The sequence below is a fragment of the Pyrus communis genome, chromosome 2 (assembly GCF_963583255.1).
Source record: "Pyrus communis chromosome 2, drPyrComm1.1, whole genome shotgun sequence".
NCBI lineage: Eukaryota > Viridiplantae > Streptophyta > Magnoliopsida > Rosales > Rosaceae > Pyrus > Pyrus communis.
The window spans coordinates 35,261,828-35,281,822 of NC_084804.1; the positions used below are offsets into that span (position 1 = coordinate 35,261,828).

The window sequence follows — 19,995 nt, forward strand, 5'->3', positions numbered from 1 at the left end:
CGGTGCTTGTAGGGTTTATGGTAATGCTAAACATGGGAAGGAAGTTGAGGAGAGATTATTTTCTTTGGACCCATCGGATTCTAGAAACCATATCCATGCTATCCAATATGTACTCTGCAGCTGATTTGTAATATCCCGAAAATATTAAGTGGCTTTTGGTCCATTAAATGATCTTTTACTTGAGACCAACCTTTGGAAGAAAAAAAAATATAACAGAACTTCCATTTCTTCTAGTTTCCCAAATAATAAAATTATTTTGAAAGGATTGTGCCAATGTTTGTCGGATTAGGTAGATTTTGGTATCTTGAGAAGATGTGGTGTATCCATAGAAAAAAAAAAAAAAAAAAGGATGCTTACGTGGGTAAGAAAGGATAAAAGGGAATGAGCTTTCTAGAGAACTCTCTCTCTTCTTGCTCTTCTCCAGCCGAAGGAGATGAAGTGATTCATCTCTTTTAGCTCTTAATTTGCCAAAAAGAAAATTGGAGGAGGAATTTAGTTTTCTTTTCCTCTATTTGTGAAGATTAGGCCAAGTGAGAGGATCTTTCCTTTGTCTCCATTAGAGATATCTATTTCTTACCTTGGAAATCTATTTGATATTTGGTTTGTTAACCCAAAAATTAGTTTGGGTGAGAGTAGGAAACATGAAAGTATCATATTACATGTTATAGTTTTAGAGATGAGCACCAAGTGCTTGATTAAAGTCCCCAATTAACCTTGAATTAGGGTATGTTGTCTGGTATTTTGTATGAGCAGTGTGTGATGATTTTTCTTACTTATAGATAAGGAAGAGAAGGACAAGGTGACTACTGAACAAGTCGACAAACACCATGGTAATTGAATATCAAGAAATTGTGTTGAGGTAGGGGAATTTTCAACCATAAAAATATTTAGATTTTCCATTCTTACTTGATAAAGAATTGTTGGCATTTGAGCACTATTTCAACCTTACTTTAATGTTTTCCGTTTTTGATTATGTGAAAGAAGTGAAGCAAATGTTTTTCTATGGGTTGATTTCTAATGATTTTAATTTCCTTCCTACAACTTTGGGGAAGTTTAAAATGATTTCAAAGGCTGTCAAGATTTCGTTCTTAAGTGCTTGCCTTTTATGTGACCCATTATGAGATTCTGAAGCATGTTAAGATGAATGTTTGATTTTGAAAGTAGATGGAAAGTAGTATAATACATGTGCTGTTGAGAATGTTGAGAAATGTATGAATGGGCACAATGACCCGTGAAATTGTTAGATTATGGGCACAATGACCCAATGTTCCCCAGGGAAAGCTCCATATGTGGGTTGTAAGAATGAGTTATCAATGTGATAGATATATGTGCTATATATGTTGGCCAGGTATATTACAATTCTTTCCAATCTGCTAATCACTTGTTTGGGATAAAAGAGAAACTTTGTGATTAGTTGTTCTATTGTTTCTTTTAATGACAATGGCTTTGTTGTTTTATGATGAAAGAAGTGTTTTTGAACTATGTGTTGTACCGTGTTGTTATCAAAGCTATTTATGCTCTGAAACTTTGGTTTTCCTACCATCTGTTGCTTCCAAGCATTTTAGAGTATAATTCCATTGTTGGATTACGTAGTGCTGGATAGAAATTGTTTCAAATCATTGTTATCATTTTCGGCATGCACTAGAAATTTTAAATGACTATGGACTTATCGAAAAACCCCTACTGGGCATTTTATGCTCACCCGTTTTTCTAAGAATGTATATTTCAGGTGGTGTAGGGTTGACTAGCTGGGTTTTGAGTTGCAGCTCTATTCTGGACTAGTAGAAGGGCATCCAGACGTATCTTTTGGGTGAGCTGCCAAAGTATTTGTATAGTTAATCTTAGACTGTAAATGATCTTTTTGTTGCGTTGTAGACTAAGAAGGGGTAGGCCAAAATGGGTTAATGTCTCTACTTACCTAGACAATGAAAACCATGTGTATATATAATTACCTGTCTTTTGGCTTGTATAAATTATGCTCATGTACATTTTCATCAAATGACCTGAACACATTTTTCTTGTATGAAACCTTGAAGGTCTTTTGTGAACTTATTATAGTCTGTAAGGCTTAATGAATTGCCTTTGGAGAATCACTATGAACTGGGTTATGTTTAAAACTGTGGGCGATTATCTACTATCAAGGTGACATTCTGAAAATTTCAGATTTGTACCCTTTGGAACATATTCAGCTTTATTTCCAAAGTGACTTAGTGCTGCTGAAACTTTTTTTTTTTTTTTTTTTTAGAAAAACAGCAGCATGCCTGTTTTAGATTTAAATTTTCCTAGACTTCCCGAACTAAAAAATCAATGAAATTTTAACACAACTTAGTTTTATGTGTCTACTTTGGATCTGGAAATTTTCACACTTTTTGGTTGGATGAGTTTTTTTTGGTGAATTTTACGGTTTAGGTCATCTTTGCAGTTTGTATTACCACAATAAGTCTTTAACTCTATTTCTTTAAGTTAGCTTTGTAGTTTTGGATTAATGTATTTGTTAAGTTTAAATTTTCTTTGACAAAATCTAAACGTAATATTGTTTTACACCCTTAAACAACCACTTTGTTCTATTTATTTCTCTTAATCTCACACCTCAAGTTTTGGGGTGTGACATGGTTCGTGGAGGGATGCTTCAAAGGCGAGGGCTTTGATGAAGGACAAAGGTCTCATCAGAAACCCTGGATGCAGTTTTATCGAACGCGGAAGTAAAATTCATCGCTTTGTCGTGGGTGATCAATCTCAAAAGTAAAATCATTTCACTCTCAAAAGTTCTAACCTCTCTCCATAAAACCTGTATAATTTCTCAGAAAATAGAATATATACATATATCTAAACCATACTCGAAATAGCAAAATCCACAAATATGCCATGTCAAATCTCTTCGCATAAGATATAAGTAAACCAAGTGATATCAATCAATGCAAATGATATGTCAGCCGGAGTCACCGAACGTGACCTGTATGGCTAAATCTAGAGCTTAAATCCATATCTCAACAACTATACTTGCACACGAGTCGGAACCACCTAAAGTGGTCTGTACGACAGGACTGGGTGTAAATAGATACGCTCTAGTGCTTCGATCATGTGAAGATTGTGCGAATAATCGTGGTTCACCTACGAGTCGGAACCACCTAATGTGGTATGTACAACAGGATTGTGCACCTAACTTGGATCCAAGATGAGCGTATGGTACGAGAGGTGAACATCACGTGAATGACTGTGCCCTAACTCTGGGCGGGAGCACTAACACCGGGATGCAGGTTTATGAGCTCTCAATGCATCTCACATAACCACTAATTCACAACCATAATCTATAAACTTACTTGACACTTACCTGTGCGTCCGCAACACCAATCATAAATATATGCAACTACTAACGCATAATTAAATAGGCAGACACTTTGCATGACATTTTAAAACATATAAACATTCAATTCGATTTTCTGGGAAAAATCTCAAGTATATAGGTATATACGGAAAACCAAAAGCTCACTCACTGGTATATGGAAGGGTTGTAGCCCCCGAGCCTCGAGTGACTGCGCTTGTCCTCAGGATAGGTTTCACCAATATGCGAAACAACTATAAAAACATTAATTTAAGGCACATAACCAAAACTAGGTAACAACTTCTCATACATTGCCACAACAGTACATTTATTCTAGTAAAACCCTAAAAATATTTTGGTAGAAACTCTCCTAAAACAAAACAAACTCTTACACAATTAATGACACTAACTAGGAAAGAATCATTCTTGGCTTGGGAAAAACGTCATCTGTCTTGCACACCAGTTTTGGGGTCGATTTATCTTCTGGAAAATTCTGTAAAAATATGGGAAACGTAGCTTTATCTCTTATCTTTTCCAAGCATATATTGCATGCCCCTAGGAAAAATCGGAAAAGCCTTCAAATCATCATTATCCTTCAGATGCGCAGTTCTGACGAGAAAACAACTTTTGTGGGATTGATTTGTGAAACTAGAATGAATGGCTCCATGGAAAATTATGATATTCGGATACAACAATTTTCAGCCTCTTAGCTTCCTTCTCCAATTAGCATTGCATCAAAAATCCTTCGGAAACTCGAATTATCACAAAAAACGTTCTAAGTGCGCATAATAGCTGAAATTGAGAAAAGAAAAGTAATAAGGTTCTTTTATAATCAATTCCTTAATAAAACCTAAGAACAATTAATATGAAAATATGATAAATAATGCACCTATCAGTGTCCCACAGAGGCATTTAGTAATTTTAGTGTGTGAGATAATAAAAATAAGGGTGAAGAACAGTAAAAACGGAGGCACATATTCCTTTCCAATAATAGAAGATAATCATCATTTTCTTTCGATGAAGTCGTGCACCGATTTTTTATTTTATTTTATTTATTTATGTATATCGAAAGTTTTTCGGAGATATAACATTTGAGAAATGATAATAACAAATATGTATTACTATTGGTAGTATTAGTATTTGAGGAAATTTTGTCTTTGACAACCATACCGCGAATCTTGTTAATGTAATGTTACAAATGTACACAAATTATGATAAACGACAGCGTGTTTAATGTAATCAAATAGCAACCCATACTGTACCTGCATGATTTGCACAAGACCCTTCATTCAGAGGAAAAAAAGAAAAGATACACATAAGATCTTGGATGCAGAGATGCATGCTTTTAAACATTCAACTGTACTAGGATTCTTTCTCCTCCTTTTTCCATCATCTTCCATCCTCTCATCTCACATTCTCTATTTTGTTTTTCTCTTTCTATAAAAAATTAATATAAGATGTTAATGTGGTTTAATCGTGACTGTTCAAATAGAAGAGAAAGGAAGGGTAAAAAAAAAAAAAAAAAAAAAAAAAAAAAAAAAAAAAAAAAAAAAAAAAAAAAAAAAAAAAAAAAAAAGGAGAGAATCCTACTCCTAACAAAACAACACCTGACACCCAATTATGTTTTGATCCACTTTTTGGGTCATGCTTAAACAAGGGGCACCATAAAACAAAGACCATCATTCACCAAGGATGCTGTATTAGGAAACAGATATGAAAATGGAACTGGTGAATCCAATGGGCAACATAGAGCATTTGCCCTTTCAGATGCCAAAAGAAATCATACGAAAAGGAAAAAAATGATGATTTTCCCAAAGAGTAAATTTTTCCCTTCATTTCCATTCCCTTTAGTTTTGTTTCAACAGTAAACATCCTTAACTCTGCAACAACATACAGCATAACAAAGTTACACTTTCTATCATTTTCTTGAAGCAACTTGTATGAAACAAGTTGATTATATGTGACGTTCGAGTCTAATAATATCAATATATTAAGTGAAGAAAAAACTTACACATGACATATTATTATAACAACACTGTAAATCCATTTCATAAGTCATTTTCCTATTTATTGTCCTCACCAAAACTAAGCCATCAGTCACGTGGCATTATTTCCCACCGAAACTTATTAACTTATTGCTAGGGTTTTGCCTCCTTACTTGCAGGGAGCTAGTGGAGCACCGCAGAGACAATCATTCCCCAGAAACGCCGAAGCACCAAACTTGGTGGCCGGAAGCGGTCCGCAAAGATGATTGTGGCTGACGTTCAGTCTCTCCAGCCCTGAAACTCCACTCGGCACCTTCCCGAAAACCAAATTCCTCGACAAATCCAAATACTTCAATGTCTTCACAATCCTCAATTTCTCCAAATCAAACTTCAACTTATTCCCAGAAGCCCAAAACCCCACCAAGAAATCGGTCCTGTTCAGCAGCACGAATGGACTCCCCGAAATCTCGTTCTCCGATAAATCGATGTAATCGTAGAAATACGTCTCCGCCGGCTTCCAGTCGTCCAATTTCAACTTGATCCCACACTTTGCGAGCTTCAGAGAGTAGATGATCGGCGACGACGTCACCCATTTTGGAATTTGCTTCAGATGGAAGCTGTTGTACGACAAATCCAGGGACTCGATGCCTCTCACGCTCAGTTCCGGAAATGGGTCGGTGAGGTAATTACGAGAAAGATCGAGGTTGAAGATCTTGGTCAGATTCGCGAACTTCTCAGGTACGACACCGGATAATTTGTTGCTAGAGAGGTTGAGGGTGTCGAGGGCCTTGAAATTGCCGAGAAAATCAGGGATTTGGCCGGTCAGGGCGTTGTGGCCGAGCTCCAGGTAGGCCAGTTTTGGCGCCAAAGCGGAAATTGAAGCTGGGATTTTCCCGGTAAAGTAGTTGCCGGAGAGACTGAGGACTCGGAGCTCCGGAAACGATGTGAAGAAATCGGGGATGGGACCCGACAATCCGTTTTGCTGGAGGTTGAAGAGGGTGAGGTTCTTGAGGTTTTGAATGCCGGACGGGATCGAACCGGTTAAGATGTTGCCGCCAAGGTTGAGCTGGGTGAGCCGGGTCAGCTTGGAGATTGAACTCGGAATTGGACCGGTGAACCGGTTGTAGTAAAAGCTGAGTGCTTCGAGTTGGGTTAAGTTGCCGATAGTGTTGGGTATTCGACCCGAGAGCTTGTTGTGTTCAATGTAGACGTATTTGAGGTCGGGTAGTCCGAATAGGAGATCCGGGAAGGGACCCGACAGGTTAAGGTTTTCGAGATAGACGCCGTTCAAGAATTTGAGTTTGGAGAGGGAGGGCGAGATTTTACCGGATAAGTAAGTAGTGGGCTTGTCGGGTTGACCCGAGAGGGAGAGGCTGGTGACCCGGTTGTTGAGGCAGTTTGTACCCGCCCATGTGCAGCAGTCTGTACCCTTTATCCATGAGCTTAGCTTGTTAGATGGGTCGGCTGTGATGGCCGATTTGAAGGCAAGCAGACCCGCTTCGTCGTCGACGTGGCAGGCTGCGGAAACGGGGTTCATGCAACGGAAGGTGAGGATAGCAAGGAAGAGGAAGGGGAGGTTCTTCATGCTCAATATTATCGTTTCTGAGACAGCCAAATATGGCAAAAATGGAAAGTTTGGGGAGTGAAGTAAAGGCAAAGAGATTTTTATAGGACATAAAGACATGAGACAAGTTTGACTTTGATTCTGCCGGATTTGACCAAACTTTGCACTTTTCTGAGTTATGTGATTTATACACGTGCCCCAGAGTGTAAAGTAAGAGAGCTTATGTTATGCGTGCAAACTGTTATTATCACTCTAAAAATCTCATTCTACACTTATTACAAGTGTATTGTTTTTTAATGATAGAAAATTTGGAATGTCAAATAAAATTTTTGGAGTACTAATAACAATTTTTTATGTGAAAGTGAAACTAATTCCTACAACTTACATTACGTTACGTTTTGTTGTATTAGTGGACTTTCATGTCCCAAGATGTCTATCCAAATCCTAAGTTAGATACATTGAAAAATGGAAAAGTGAATTTAAAATCAAATAATCTTTTTTTACTCAAATTCTCTTCCCATTAAAGTAGTCTAACTTCTTCTCCCAAATTAGGAAAATGACTGATATGTAATCGGTTTATTGTTACATGATATTTTTTTGTTCAATAATACATTGTTATGTGTAAATTTTTCTTCACATAATGATGTGTTAATGAACAAAAAAATCACATAACTGTAAACTCATTCTATGTAAATTGCTCTCTCACATCAAGCATGAACATAATCTTGTGGTATTATCTGCAATTCTAAAAGGTTAAGAGACGCGATTAAGATGGAGTTAATCAAATGGTCAAGCTTGTCAAAAAAGAAGAAAAAATGGTCAAGCTTATCGGCTTACATCTATATGTCGGTTGGATCTAGATCCATAATATCTGGCTACTTGCTTCTAACTAAACACCTCTTCGTTCTTCAAAAAAAAAAACACCTCTTCTAGAATACCCAACTTGTGGCTGACAAAAATTTACATACCAAGAAAGCTAGGATTCAAACCTTCAGCTGGTGGTTCAGTGGTTGAATGTATATTTCAAATTTGTATTTTATAAGTTATGTTTTGAATTTGGTCGGTGTGATGCACTAGTTCATCACATTGTTAATGCTAGTGCATCACAATGGAGAGAGAGAGAGAGAGAGAGAGAGAGAGAGAGAGAGAGAGAGAGAGAGAGAGAGAGAGAGAGAGAGAGAGAGAGAGAGAGAGAGAGAGAGAGAGAGAGAGAGAGAGAGAGAGAGAGAGAGAGAGAGAGAGAGAGTGAGTTGAGGCTTCTAGTTTAGACTCTCTTCATCTTCCTACAACAAATCAACAATCCTCCAACCATATACACGACGATGAACAATAGACAACACATTATTCAGCCAAACGATGGGCAATATCATTCCCTTGAGCTAACATTGAAGCCACATTTACACTATATTCACAAAAACAACTCATCAATTCAAGAGAGGGTTAGATATTCAAAAAGATAAAAGATGTAAATGAGACAATTTCAAAACCTCAAGGGTGTAATGTGAGAAAATTAGAACTTCATGCCTCATTTTGAAAATAATGCCAAACCTAAAGGGTGAACAATGTAATCAAACCTACATTTGTTTACGGAACCATGAGTTGGTAACCCAGTGGTGAGAGCGGATTGCGAGGCTTCCTTCAAATTAAAAATTGGAGGCTTTCGGTTCGAAACCCGTTACTGGTGTGAAAGCCAGACTTGTGGCTAGGGGAGGCTAAAATGCTTTTGTGAGCCTTCTCTGCCCCTGGAAGAGGTGGATAATCATGACTTGCCACCAGTTGTTCCCCTTTTTAAAAAGAGAAAAAAAGAATATTTGTTTATGGGTGCTGCTCTTCACACATACATTTTTTTTTCGACCGTTCGATTGAATGATTTTTTTTTTCTTCTTAAAAAGAGAATAATGGATGACAAACCACGATTACCTACTTAGTCCGATTGAATGAATTGAAGACAATAGAAAAAACAAAAAAAATTAACCAAGACTGGAAAGATAAAAAAAATCTGCTAAACATCGTGTATATGGGCCTACTTAAAATTTTGCGTACCCCTACTTAAAAAGTGTCCAAGGGCTCATATATCATTGATCCAAATTTACACTTAACTTGCCATATAAGGCCCAACCCACCCACCGACTATCCAAATATAAACTGGCCGCCACGTGTGACTCAATCATCTCACCTAAATAATCAGAAACAAATTAAAATTTAATTAATTAAACCCAACAGAGGCCAACTGAAAACAGCAACAAACTACCCGTGCCCGGAGAGAGAACTTGTCCCGAAACATTTGAAAAATCATTTTTTAAAATTAAAAAAATTAAAGAAAAGAAAAGAAAAGAACCACGAAGAGAGAGAGGGAGGTGGAAACTGGAAAGCATATGATCTGAGGAAAGCTTCCAAATTCCCTCCACCTTCTCCTCCGTCGTCAACCCAAAACCCTAGAATTCCTTCCCAATTCCTGCAGATTACATACACCTATACCAACACTGCTTTTATATTGATTTATTTTCCATTGTACACATTGCAATTCCTCCATTCTTCCCAAGATGTCACTCAATATGAAAACCCTAACCCAAGCCCTCGCCAAGACCGCTGCGGTCATCGAAAAGACCGTACAGACCACGGTCCAGGAGGTCGCCGGACCCAAGCCTCTTCAGGACTACGAGCTCTTCGACCAGATCGGGTCCGCCGGACCGGGCCTGGTCTGGAAGCTCTATTCCGCCAAGGCGGCTCGTGAGTCTACGCGCGCGCACCAGTACCCCACCGTCTGCGTCTGGGTTTTGGATAAGAAGGCTCTGTCGGAGGCGCGCATGCGCACCGGATTGGCCAAGGCGGCGGAAGATGGGTTTTTGGAGATCATTCGAGCTGATGCGGCAAGGCTGGTGAGGCTGAGGCACCCCGGGGTGGTGCACGTGGTGCAGGCTCTGGATGAGAACAAGAATGCCATGGCAATGGTGACGGAGCCGTTGTTTGCGTCTGTGGCAAATGCACTTGGGAATGTGGAGAATGTGGCTAAGGTGCCCAAGGAGCTTAAAGGAATGGTAGGTAGGCTCTGGTGGGCTTCAATTGTTTCCTTTTATGCTGGTTTCAAGTTTCGATAGTGTAATTTCGGTAATTTAGTGAATGCATGTTTGGATTGGATTCGTATGGACCTTTTGAATATTGGAATGTAGTTTAAATCAGTCAAATGCTCGGTCGGATTCTGTTTCTTTTATGTGGATCACCAATAAAGTAACCGACTTGAATTCGAATTTAGTTGTGTGATTTTGAGAATGATACATTTTATTAGTGTTAATAAGCGGATGCTCTGTAGAACAAGCAAGTTGTTCGTATTCCGAATATTATGTGCTCCTTCTTGCGTCTAGATGTATGCCCACTTATCAGAAATCATGGAATACATCTGTCATTTGTTTCCTTTAGCAGCCCTCTAGGCATCAGTTTCGACTGAGTTCAGGGATTATTCTCTTTCGTATACAGTGATGGCTGTGTTAGCGGTTAAATGAATTTGGTTCAGCTTTAGTTACTTGTAAAGTAGTCATACTTGAGAGGTCTTTGCTATTTTTGCTAGTTGGTGGATTTCTTATCCAGTTGTTGTAATTCCTTCTATTGTTTTAATAAAATTCTATCCTTCTTCTAAAATAATAAAAGTTTTCAAGATGGAGGTCACTGCTTTTGGCGGTTTGCTTGTATTGGATAGACCAAGCTATTTGACTCTTAAGCTTCTATTTCTTCTTCAGCATTATTTTTTTGTCTTCTGTAGAACTCATTACTCTCAAATATGAACTATCTAACTTGATAAACAAGTTTTCTGCACATGAATGTTCAATATGCATGTCATACTTATTTTTTACTGAGGAAATTCAAAACCCTATGAGCAACCTCAATACTATTGGGATGGTTATATTGAAATGAGTAAAACAAATATTGGTGAAGTAATTTTTTTATAGCTACATTAAATTGATCTAGTTTGTAAATTTTTAATGGGCTGGATATTTTCTCTCTCCAAGGGCAGAATGTTCTGGAAAATATTATTCTACAGAAAGTGCATTTTCTTTAGTCAATCTCCTATCTGTCATGTGCTATATTCTGAATCATCCTGTGATATCATAGCTTGCTCAAAAGGATTTTTTTCTTTGCAGGAAATGGGTATATTGGAGGTGAAGCATGGTTTGCTCCAGATAGCAGAATCCTTAGACTTTCTTCATAACAATGCGCGTCTCATTCATCGGGCCATATCACCTGAGGTTACAACTTCTTCTTGGTCTGTTTTCACAATATTTCAAATATGTAGAAGTGAAATTTGTCAAAATTTAAACTCTTTGTAGATATTTTATCTCTTGTTTATCTTGAGGCTAGAATGTCTAGCAGAATAATTTTCCTTGTTGTCCTCTGTAGCGTGAAGGTATAATTGTTGGGTTTTGCGTCTCAACATTAGGATGATGCAGAAATTAGGTTTGTATTACCTATTTCGTTTGGTGTACTATTTGGGTTTGGATTTGACTTCTTGGTTGGATTCCTTATTTGGTGGAGAGTTTTTGTTAATTAGTATAATTACCTATTTGATTAGGGTTTGGATTTACTCCCTATTAGGATTCTATGTAAACCTAAGCCCTATGCTCTATAAATAGGACAATAGGGTTAGTTTATTTTGTGTGGCTCATTCGTGTGACAATTTGGTGAGAGTCAATTTGTGAGTTTGTGAGTTAGAGAACAATTTAGGAGAATCTTCTTCGTTAGTTTTGTGTTCTCTACTGGTTTAGGGTTTGTAATTTGTGGGTTTTGGGTTGTGAGAGTTTAAACACTCTTTTGTAATCTCTGGTTGTATAGTGAAATTGCTCGCCATGCTTTGCCCGTGGACATAGGCTTTACGCCGAACCATGTTAAATCTCTTGTATTCTTATGTTTAGATTGTTTGTTTCTTCGCTTTCGCCTACAAAGTTGATGTATGGTACTTTATTAGAATTTGCTTCCCTTTGCACATAAAAATACAACAATAATTACTAAGGAAAAACTTCATTTCATTTTATTGCCTGATCTTTATGTATCAGTCCCTCACTGAGTCTAATAAGTGTGTTTCTTGCCAATTAATTATCATACTTGTCCTCCAAATTAGAGGTTCAATGCATATTGAATATGTCAATTGAATGTGAAACCATATTGCTGCAGAATGTCTTTATTACAGCAAGTGGAGCTTGGAAGCTTGGTGGATTTGGTTTTGCAATCTCAACAGATCAAGCCTCAGGAAATATGGCTAATGTTCAGGCATTCCATTATGCTGTGAGTCAAGCTTCTGTTATAAGCTTATTACACAAAAAATTCTACTTCACCTGCATATTTTTACAATTATGAAAATGTGTGCTTTCTGTCCTGCAGAACATTATTAGCACACATTTGTTTTTTTGATCTTGATCTCTTAACATTCATGAATTTATGAATGTCTTCATTTTCTTCCTTGCTTTATCCAATTGTTTTCCATCTATGCAGTTGCATTTGCAACAACTTTGAATGATCTATACTTGCACACCGGATTTCTTTTCAAACAGCCAAGAGTCTGGCAGTTTTTTTATGAGCAGTATGATGCTTCCTGGTTAAAATGTTGACCGTAATTTTTTAGGTTTATTTATTTAAATCTTATCTAGATCCAATGAGAGTTCCCCATAAGCAATGTGTACCAGTCATTAATTGATTTGATATGGGTTGCACAGGAATATGATGTTGAGGACTCTGTGCTGCCCCTTCAGCCATCACTGAATTACACTGCTCCTGAACTTGCTAGGAGTAAAGCATCCTCAGCTGGATGTTCTTCTGATATTTTCAGTTTTGGTTGTCTTGCCTACCACTTGATTGCTCACAAGCCTTTGCTCGACTGCCACAACAATGTCAAGATGGTAATTTTCCTTTAAATTCTTCACTTATTTCATACAGATGCAAGTGTTTAATTGATAGCTTGTTCATGTACAGAAAACACAAAAAGAGCTTGTATGATATGCTTTTTCTCGCCTATTTACTACAGCGACGAAGAATCGAATTATTGCTATATTTATTCCTTTTTCTACATCTCCTTTAACAAGGATCATCTCCAACTTTTAGCTGCTACTTCCCCCACATGCACACTAAAATAGGTCATGGAATGAAGTAGGATATGTGTACTGGTCTTTAATACTTTTCTCCATTTTCATTGAGTGATCCTCATGGTTGATCTATGGTTGTGTATTGGTGATATTGTTAATACTAATATTGGTGATATTGTTAATACTGAAGTTTTTCTTTTGCAGTATATGAATACCTTAAGCTACTTATCCAATGAAGCCTTTTCCCCTATTCCTCCAGAGTTAGTTCCTGACTTGCAAAGGATGCTTTCTACGAATGAGGCTTTCAGGCCAACAGCAATGGATTTTACAGGTAAATCATTAAACCTAACTGTATTGGAGCTTTGCCACTGAATGTAGGAAAACATTTCTCTGCTTCCGATGTAGAATAGGAGACAAAGAGAACAAGGATGATATGTGTAAAGAGACAGAGAAGGTTAAGGAGAGGTAAATCATGTTAAAATCAAGTATGGTTACTAGGAACCTATTAATAATGTAGTATAGGCAATTTCAAGATTAATAAATACTTAGAAATAATTAAACCTAGTAACTGAATTTCCTGGTTCTTTTGATTAAAAGTAAATAATAATCAAATCTCTAAGCCCACCATCATTGTTAAAAATAGAACGCATGAGTTAGGGATGTTCCTGTTCTGATACATGAAAATCACTCTCAATTCTCCGTGGAAGCCAAAAGTAATGTAGTATTATGGCTAGAATTCGTTTTGTCATGCACATATTTTTGGTTTAATCTCAGCAGTATAAAGTGCATACACATTTGGCCTCGTTATTATTGTTATGTTACTTATTTAAGTGTACTTTGACTGCTCTTTGTCTCATACTCGGGTTTGTTTATAATATTTATATGCAGGTTCTCCATTTTTTCGGGATGACACTAGGTTGCGTGCTCTTCGCTTTCTCGACCACATGCTTGTATGCATTTGCATTTCAGCATAATCAGTGCATACTTCTGGGATAATGTTACCCTAGATTAATGTCTTAAAAGAAGAAAAACGGCTTGACAAAAAAGATTTGGTCATAAATCATTTTTTTTTTATTTGCAGGAAAGAGATAACATGCAGAAGTCTGAATTCCTGAAAGCATTTTCTGATATGTGGAAAGATTTCGATTCTCGTGTATTGCGATATAAGGTTTCTTTCTTGTCTGATCAAGTGATGTGTCATTTATTTTTACAGTATTTATGTTTTGAGTATATGTTTGAATTTTGGAAACAAAGAATAATGAAAGGACCACCTGATTATTGAAATGAAAACCACATCATGATTTTTGTTTTTGGTTTGAGAAAAAAAGAACCCCTCAGGTATCTGGTTATGCCTATTGGTAATTTGTGTTTCACTATATTGCATTTCATAGTTTTGTTCAGCCAACTGCTAAGGATATTTTATCTATTGAACATGGTCTCTATTATGTCTTTCTAGGTACTGCCGCCGCTTTGTGCAGAACTTAGGAATTTGGTTATGCAACCAATGATTCTGCCCATGGTTCTCACGATTGCAGAGTCTCAGGTACTAATTGCTTTGCCCTTGTGATTGGAAATGAGCCATTGTTGTACCTACAAAAAAAGCTTTGTAAAGGATTGTGATTGTTTGTAAACTAATCATGCAAGGCTTGTTATGATGTATCAGATTCACTGTTCTAAAAATCCCCGCCTAGGCACTAGGCGGCTGGCCATTGTCCCAATTAATCCCTAGGCGTTTGAAAATTAAGAAAGGGTGCCTAGACCTGCCTAGGTTGTTCCCGATGTTTTCAATATGTTCTAATACTTTATAATCTCTATGTCTTAAAATTAAAAAAACTGCTTAGGTGCCTAGACGATAGGCCCCTATCCGCCACCCGACTAGTGCCTAACGCCTTTTATAACCTTGATTAAATTGTATTATAGTTCCAATAAAAAAATGGTAGCAATGATGGATGCTTGAGTTTTTTAATTTTTGGGGTAGTTTAGGCAGTTTGGAAATCTTTAATTTTGTCGCTGTAAGTGTACCCTTGTCCATAGGATGCATATCATTTTTTTCAAGAAAATATTGTTTTCTTGTTAAAAGAAAATTGTTGTCAGCTAGCCGTGGAGGGTTTAACTGAGAAAATAAGGAGTTCATGGAGAATCACTCAAAAGTATATGTGAAATTTTGAAAGATGCAAGAAAACAATTATGTGATGATCTCATAAAAACTGCCATGATACTTAATTTTTGAAAACATGCACGATTGTTGAGACATCAAGCTCTAACCCTAAACTTTCTATAATAATGTCTTAAAACTTGTACTCTCTCTCTCTCTCTCAGACGCGCGCGCGCACACACACATATGGTAGAGTTTATGGACATCATCAAGTGACAGTGAATGCTTTACGTTTTGTAACTAGATTGACTAAGTTTATGTCTTAAAACATAATGTAGGATAAGAATGACTTTGAGTTATCAACATTGCCAGCCCTTGTTCCTGTCCTGAGCACTGCTGTGGGTGACACATTATTGTTGCTTTTGAAGCATGCAGAACTTATTATCAGCAAGGTAAGTGAAAACACTTTTCTGATTCTCTTATTTGGTATTTTAAGATATTATTGCATTATTCGGTTCAATCCCTGCACACTTTGTGTGCTGTGTCTGTTCAGTGCCTGGAAGGGGTGCTTACTCCCAGTGGATTACTATGTTGCTAGTAGATACTTTCCCCATTATTGAGTTATACACTTAACCTGTTATGTATTTATTTTTAGACTATGCAAGATCACTTGATATCACATGTCCTGCCCATGATTGTTCGAGCATATGGTGATGGCGATGCTCGCATACAGGAGGAGGTTTTGAGGAAGTCTTCTTTCCTTGCTAAAAAGATTGATGTTCAGGTGAGTATGCATTTACATTCTTTGGAAGCACACGTACACACACACAGCAATGAAAACATTTGAAATACTACTTTTGAAGATGTGTTACGGTTGTGGGTTATCTATTGGCTTTTTTTTTTTTTTTTTTTTTTTTTTTTTCTTTTCTTCTTCTTTTTCTTCCCGTAATACAAAAATGTGTTTAGCACATGGATGAAGATAAACAAAAGCTATATTTTAGTTTTAGTATCTTTCTTCTAAATGTTCACATACTCTCTCTCTCTCTCTCTCTCTCTCTCTCTCTCTCTCTCTCTCAGTGATGGACACTTTTGAAGATGTGTTACAGTTGTGGATCCTTTTTTTTTTTTTTTTTTTTTTCCGTAATACAAAAATTGTTTAGCACATGGATGAAGATAAACAACTTAGCTATATTTTAGTTTTAGTATCTTTCTTGTGAATCAACATTTTATGGGAGAGCTACTAGTATTTGTTGTCTTATATTTTCATTATTTGCAGCTAGTGAAACAAGCTATTCTGCCTCGTGTTCATGGCTTAGCTCTTAAGACAACTGTTGCCGCGGTATGTATTTATTCTTTTATTGGCTTTCTTTGTTTCTTAAGTTTAATTTAAGAACATTCTCATTATGCATTCACCTTAAATGATATCAGTCTGTTCTTGCCATTAGTGAAAATTGAAAATACTGAATTTTGATTTTCTTTCTGTGGGTTATACATAAAAATGATTTAAAAAGAAAGAAAGAAAGAAAGAAAGAAATAAAAGAAATAATTTGTTGTAACTTAAAAGGCAACAGATTTTGATGTTATAACTTATATTGAGCATGATTTGGTTTTCATTTCATTCGTATTAAGAATTTGGAATCAAACTAATTATTTAAGGGTATGATCCCCTATAATAATATTTCTGGCACCACCTTTTTTTGGTCAGCCTCTTGGTTTCTTATCTTGAATTTAACTGATATTTTCTTTGGTTATAGGTGTATCTAGTGGTCAACATTGTAATATGTTAAATAACTTAATACCAACGAAGTGTCCCTGCCAGTCCTAATAGATTGACTTTCAATTGTCTTTGGCCTGTCACTTCTATTATATTTTATTTCTGTTGTGAAAACTAGTTGATAGTACTTAGCACTCTATTTTACCAAGAGTTATTGACCTAATCATAGTAGATGGAACTTTAAATCACACATTTTTATCACCTAATGCGCCAGAAACTTGTCCGAGTTTTGTGCATCCTGTGCTAGCTGTATGTTGCTTCCTCATACGTCCACTTTGCATTACTGATCCTGAGTGCGGAAAATGACTTGATCGAGTGATTATTATCTCCCAAATTGCTATTGAAGCATATTGTTTCTTTGGTTGAATTTGCACAGTGTATACTGTTTTCTAATTCCACTGATTATTAAACAATTTGACTGTAATGGGTTTGCCCTTGTTTCTACTTCTGAGGAAATTAACTTTTTAAACTGCCATTCATTATTTAACAGAGTGAAAATTATAGAGGAACAAAATTGTACAGTGGGATTCATCCTATGATTCACCTCGTGAATCTTCTGCCTGAGTCGGTTTCTTTGTGTATTTTCTTAGGACAATGTAATGCTGGTGGCAATGAACTCATAAGAAGTTAAAGTCCCAAAATACAGTTTTCTTTAGTTTTTCTGAATTGACGGCCAGTTGTATGACAGTTGAAGATGAATGAACTGGATGTTACCCTTTTTTTTTTCTTGGTACTGTGGGTTCAACTGTAGCTTTTAATTCCATGAGACCGCCAGTTCGAGGTGGCTCTTGAACTTGACTTGGGTGAATTTTATATTGTTTTGTTATGGTTTAATCTTGATGTAACAATTGAACATGAATTTCAAATGTGCTTGTTTTGGCAGGTGAGAGTCAATGCTTTGCATTGTCTAGGAGATTTGATTCCTACACTCGATAAGCATGCTATTTTGGATATTCTGCAAACAATTCAGCGTTGTACAGCAGTTGACCGCTCTGCTCCTACCCTTATGTGTACTCTTGGGGTGTCAAACTCAATTCTTAAGCAGGTAACCGTTTCCAATAATGAATCTGGTTCTGTGGTTGCTTTATCTGTCTTCTGTAGCATTTTACCCTAATATCGTTATATATTATAAATTTATTACAAAGCTACAAGATATAATTCATTTTCTTTGCTTCATGATTTTCAGCTTGGGGTAGAATTTGTTGCAGAGCATGTCCTCCCGCTGCTCATACCTCTTCTTACTGCCCAGCAATTAAATGTTCAGCAGTTTGCCAAATATATGCTCTTTGTCAAGGATATTCTGAGGTGATAATTGAATGTTTTGAGTATCACCCAAGTAATGTCTGCATGCTTACATGCATTCTTATCAGTTTCAGTATTATATAATTCTTTCTTGCATTTAGTTTTACTGATATTAAGTCTCCTTTTCTGTATTGGACCTATTGGTTTTGTGGCAGGAAGATAGAGGAAAAACGGGGAGTTACTGTGATGGATTCTGGAATTCCAGAGGTAAAACCATCTCCATCTGCCAATGGACACCACTTCCAAGTCCCAAGCAAAATAAGCGGAAATGTCGCCACCGCTGCAAACAGCAGTCCAGCATGGGATGAAGATTGGGGTCCTATAAAAAAGCAGCCCTCCAATTCCCTCCAAATTTCTACAAATTCCATTACCTCCACTTATCCCACTCCGGGTAATGAACCAATTCAAGTAACTTCTTCACAGCCAAATTCCTTGTCGCGAACTGCAGTATCTAGTCAGCAAACACCCGTATCATGTCCCCCAGTTGATATGGAGTGGCCTCCTAGGGCGTCTTCTGGAGTTACCCCAGTTGCTGATACTGAGAAGCAATTAAATGCAGGAGCATCATCCAGTTCCAGTTTTGATGACGTTGATCCTTTTGCTAACTGGCCCCCACGGCCTAGTGGCCAAGTAAGTGGAATGGGCCCTTCCAACAATGGTACGATAGAGCCTCCCAGAAACAAACTGTCCAGTGGATCAAACAGTATGAACCTCTACAGCAATAGCAATGATAGTTGGGCCTTTGTTACCGGAGGGTCTGTTGAGCAAATAGGACATGGTCAAGGCAATGCAACTTCGATTACTGGTGGTTTGGGTAGCTCAGGTTTCAACCCCCCTAGTTCTATTGGATTTATGAAACAGAATCAACCGATATCAGCTTCAAATGCTTACACAGATAAAAGATCAGCTGATCTTGGGTCCATCTTTGCTTCTGGAAATAATGCACAGACAGCACCTAGACTTGCTCCTCCCCCATCAACTGCTGTAGGTCGAGGAAGAGGCAGAGGGAAGGGTGCTAGTTCGGTGTCACGCTCCAGCCATGCGAAATCGGCAACTGAACAGCCACCCCTTTTGGATCTGCTATAAGCTTAATACATGGTTTTAACCTTCATAACGTTGGATGTAAAAACGGTACAACAAAAGATTTGGGAATGGCCCATGTAGAGTAGGCCTGCCTTGCTGTGTGGAGAAACTGATTTTGTAAATGATTTTGGGATCCTACTGTCATATTTCGAGCATGGATGACTGACAGCAGCAGCTCTCGGGGATATCAAGGTTTGTTATGTATCGGTTTTTTTTGTGCTTAGTTTGTATTTTGTTGTGATTTGGCACCAAATTTTGCATTGTAATTTGAAAGCTTCTTGGGTTCAATTCTTCTGGATAAGTGTAATCTTCGTTGCAGGCCCAGCCTCAAAGACTGGGTTTGAAATCAATAAAAGAGACTCAGGGTGGCCGAATGCTATTGGAAGGAATATGTACCGAACAATTTTTGCTACTTCGATTTGGTTTTGTAGTCACCGACTCATCGCCAAGTGCGTATTCACTTTTCTAATTTTTTTTTTTGATTCTGCTGTATGAAATTGTTATACGGGTGATGACACCCCCCGATCGAAGTCGAGACGTGCTGGCCGTCACGTGAGGATGGCGTAGCCAAGTGCGCAACATAAGTGATAATAATAAGAAAATGCGAATAAATAAAAAAAAATCAAAGCTAAACTTATTTAACTAGAGATAATATGTAAGAGTGTGAAAGAGATCCAAGTATAAGATACACGCATATTAGAGCATGGGTAAAACGAAAGTGCAGTTGAACTAAGTAAGTATTAATTATACAAACAGGGAGAAGATCCCTACTTTTATTTAGTAGAATGTTAGAACCGCCGTT

General features: G+C 37.3%; 2 protein-coding genes and 1 long non-coding RNA gene across 4 annotated transcripts; 2 read left to right on the forward strand and 1 right to left on the reverse strand.

Moving 5' to 3' along the window:
• The first annotated feature begins 415 nt into the window (after positions 1-415).
• On the forward strand, positions 416-2,093 carry LOC137721982 (uncharacterized). Its single transcript, XR_011066740.1, has 2 exons — positions 416-859; positions 1,730-2,093. It is a non-coding gene; the product is annotated as an uncharacterized lncRNA (long non-coding RNA).
• Positions 2,094-5,134: 3,041 nt separating this feature from the next.
• On the reverse strand, positions 5,135-7,106 carry LOC137725898 (leucine-rich repeat protein FLOR 1-like). Its single transcript, XM_068464735.1, has one exon. The coding sequence runs from the start codon at positions 6,989-6,991 to the stop codon at positions 5,477-5,479; it is 1,515 nt and encodes a 504-aa protein (XP_068320836.1). The 5' UTR covers positions 6,992-7,106; the 3' UTR covers positions 5,135-5,476.
• A 2,025-nt stretch (positions 7,107-9,131) lies between these two features.
• On the forward strand, positions 9,132-19,567 carry LOC137725396 (SCY1-like protein 2 A). 2 transcript variants are annotated; one of them, XM_068464061.1, is made up of 14 exons: positions 9,132-9,909; positions 11,008-11,112; positions 12,035-12,145; positions 12,574-12,756; positions 13,144-13,270; positions 13,828-13,889; positions 14,021-14,107; positions 14,396-14,482; positions 15,373-15,486; positions 15,690-15,818; positions 16,311-16,373; positions 17,692-17,853; positions 17,995-18,113; positions 18,266-19,567. In XM_068464061.1, exons 1-14 carry the CDS (start codon positions 9,415-9,417, stop codon positions 19,194-19,196), a joined length of 2,775 nt encoding a protein of 924 aa, XP_068320162.1. In that variant the 5' UTR covers positions 9,132-9,414; the 3' UTR covers positions 19,197-19,567. The 2 variants fall into 2 exon arrangements, with proteins under 2 accessions (XP_068320162.1, XP_068320163.1); XM_068464062.1 differs by having other exon boundaries at positions 9,782-9,913.
• Positions 19,568-19,995: the final 428 nt, after the last annotated feature.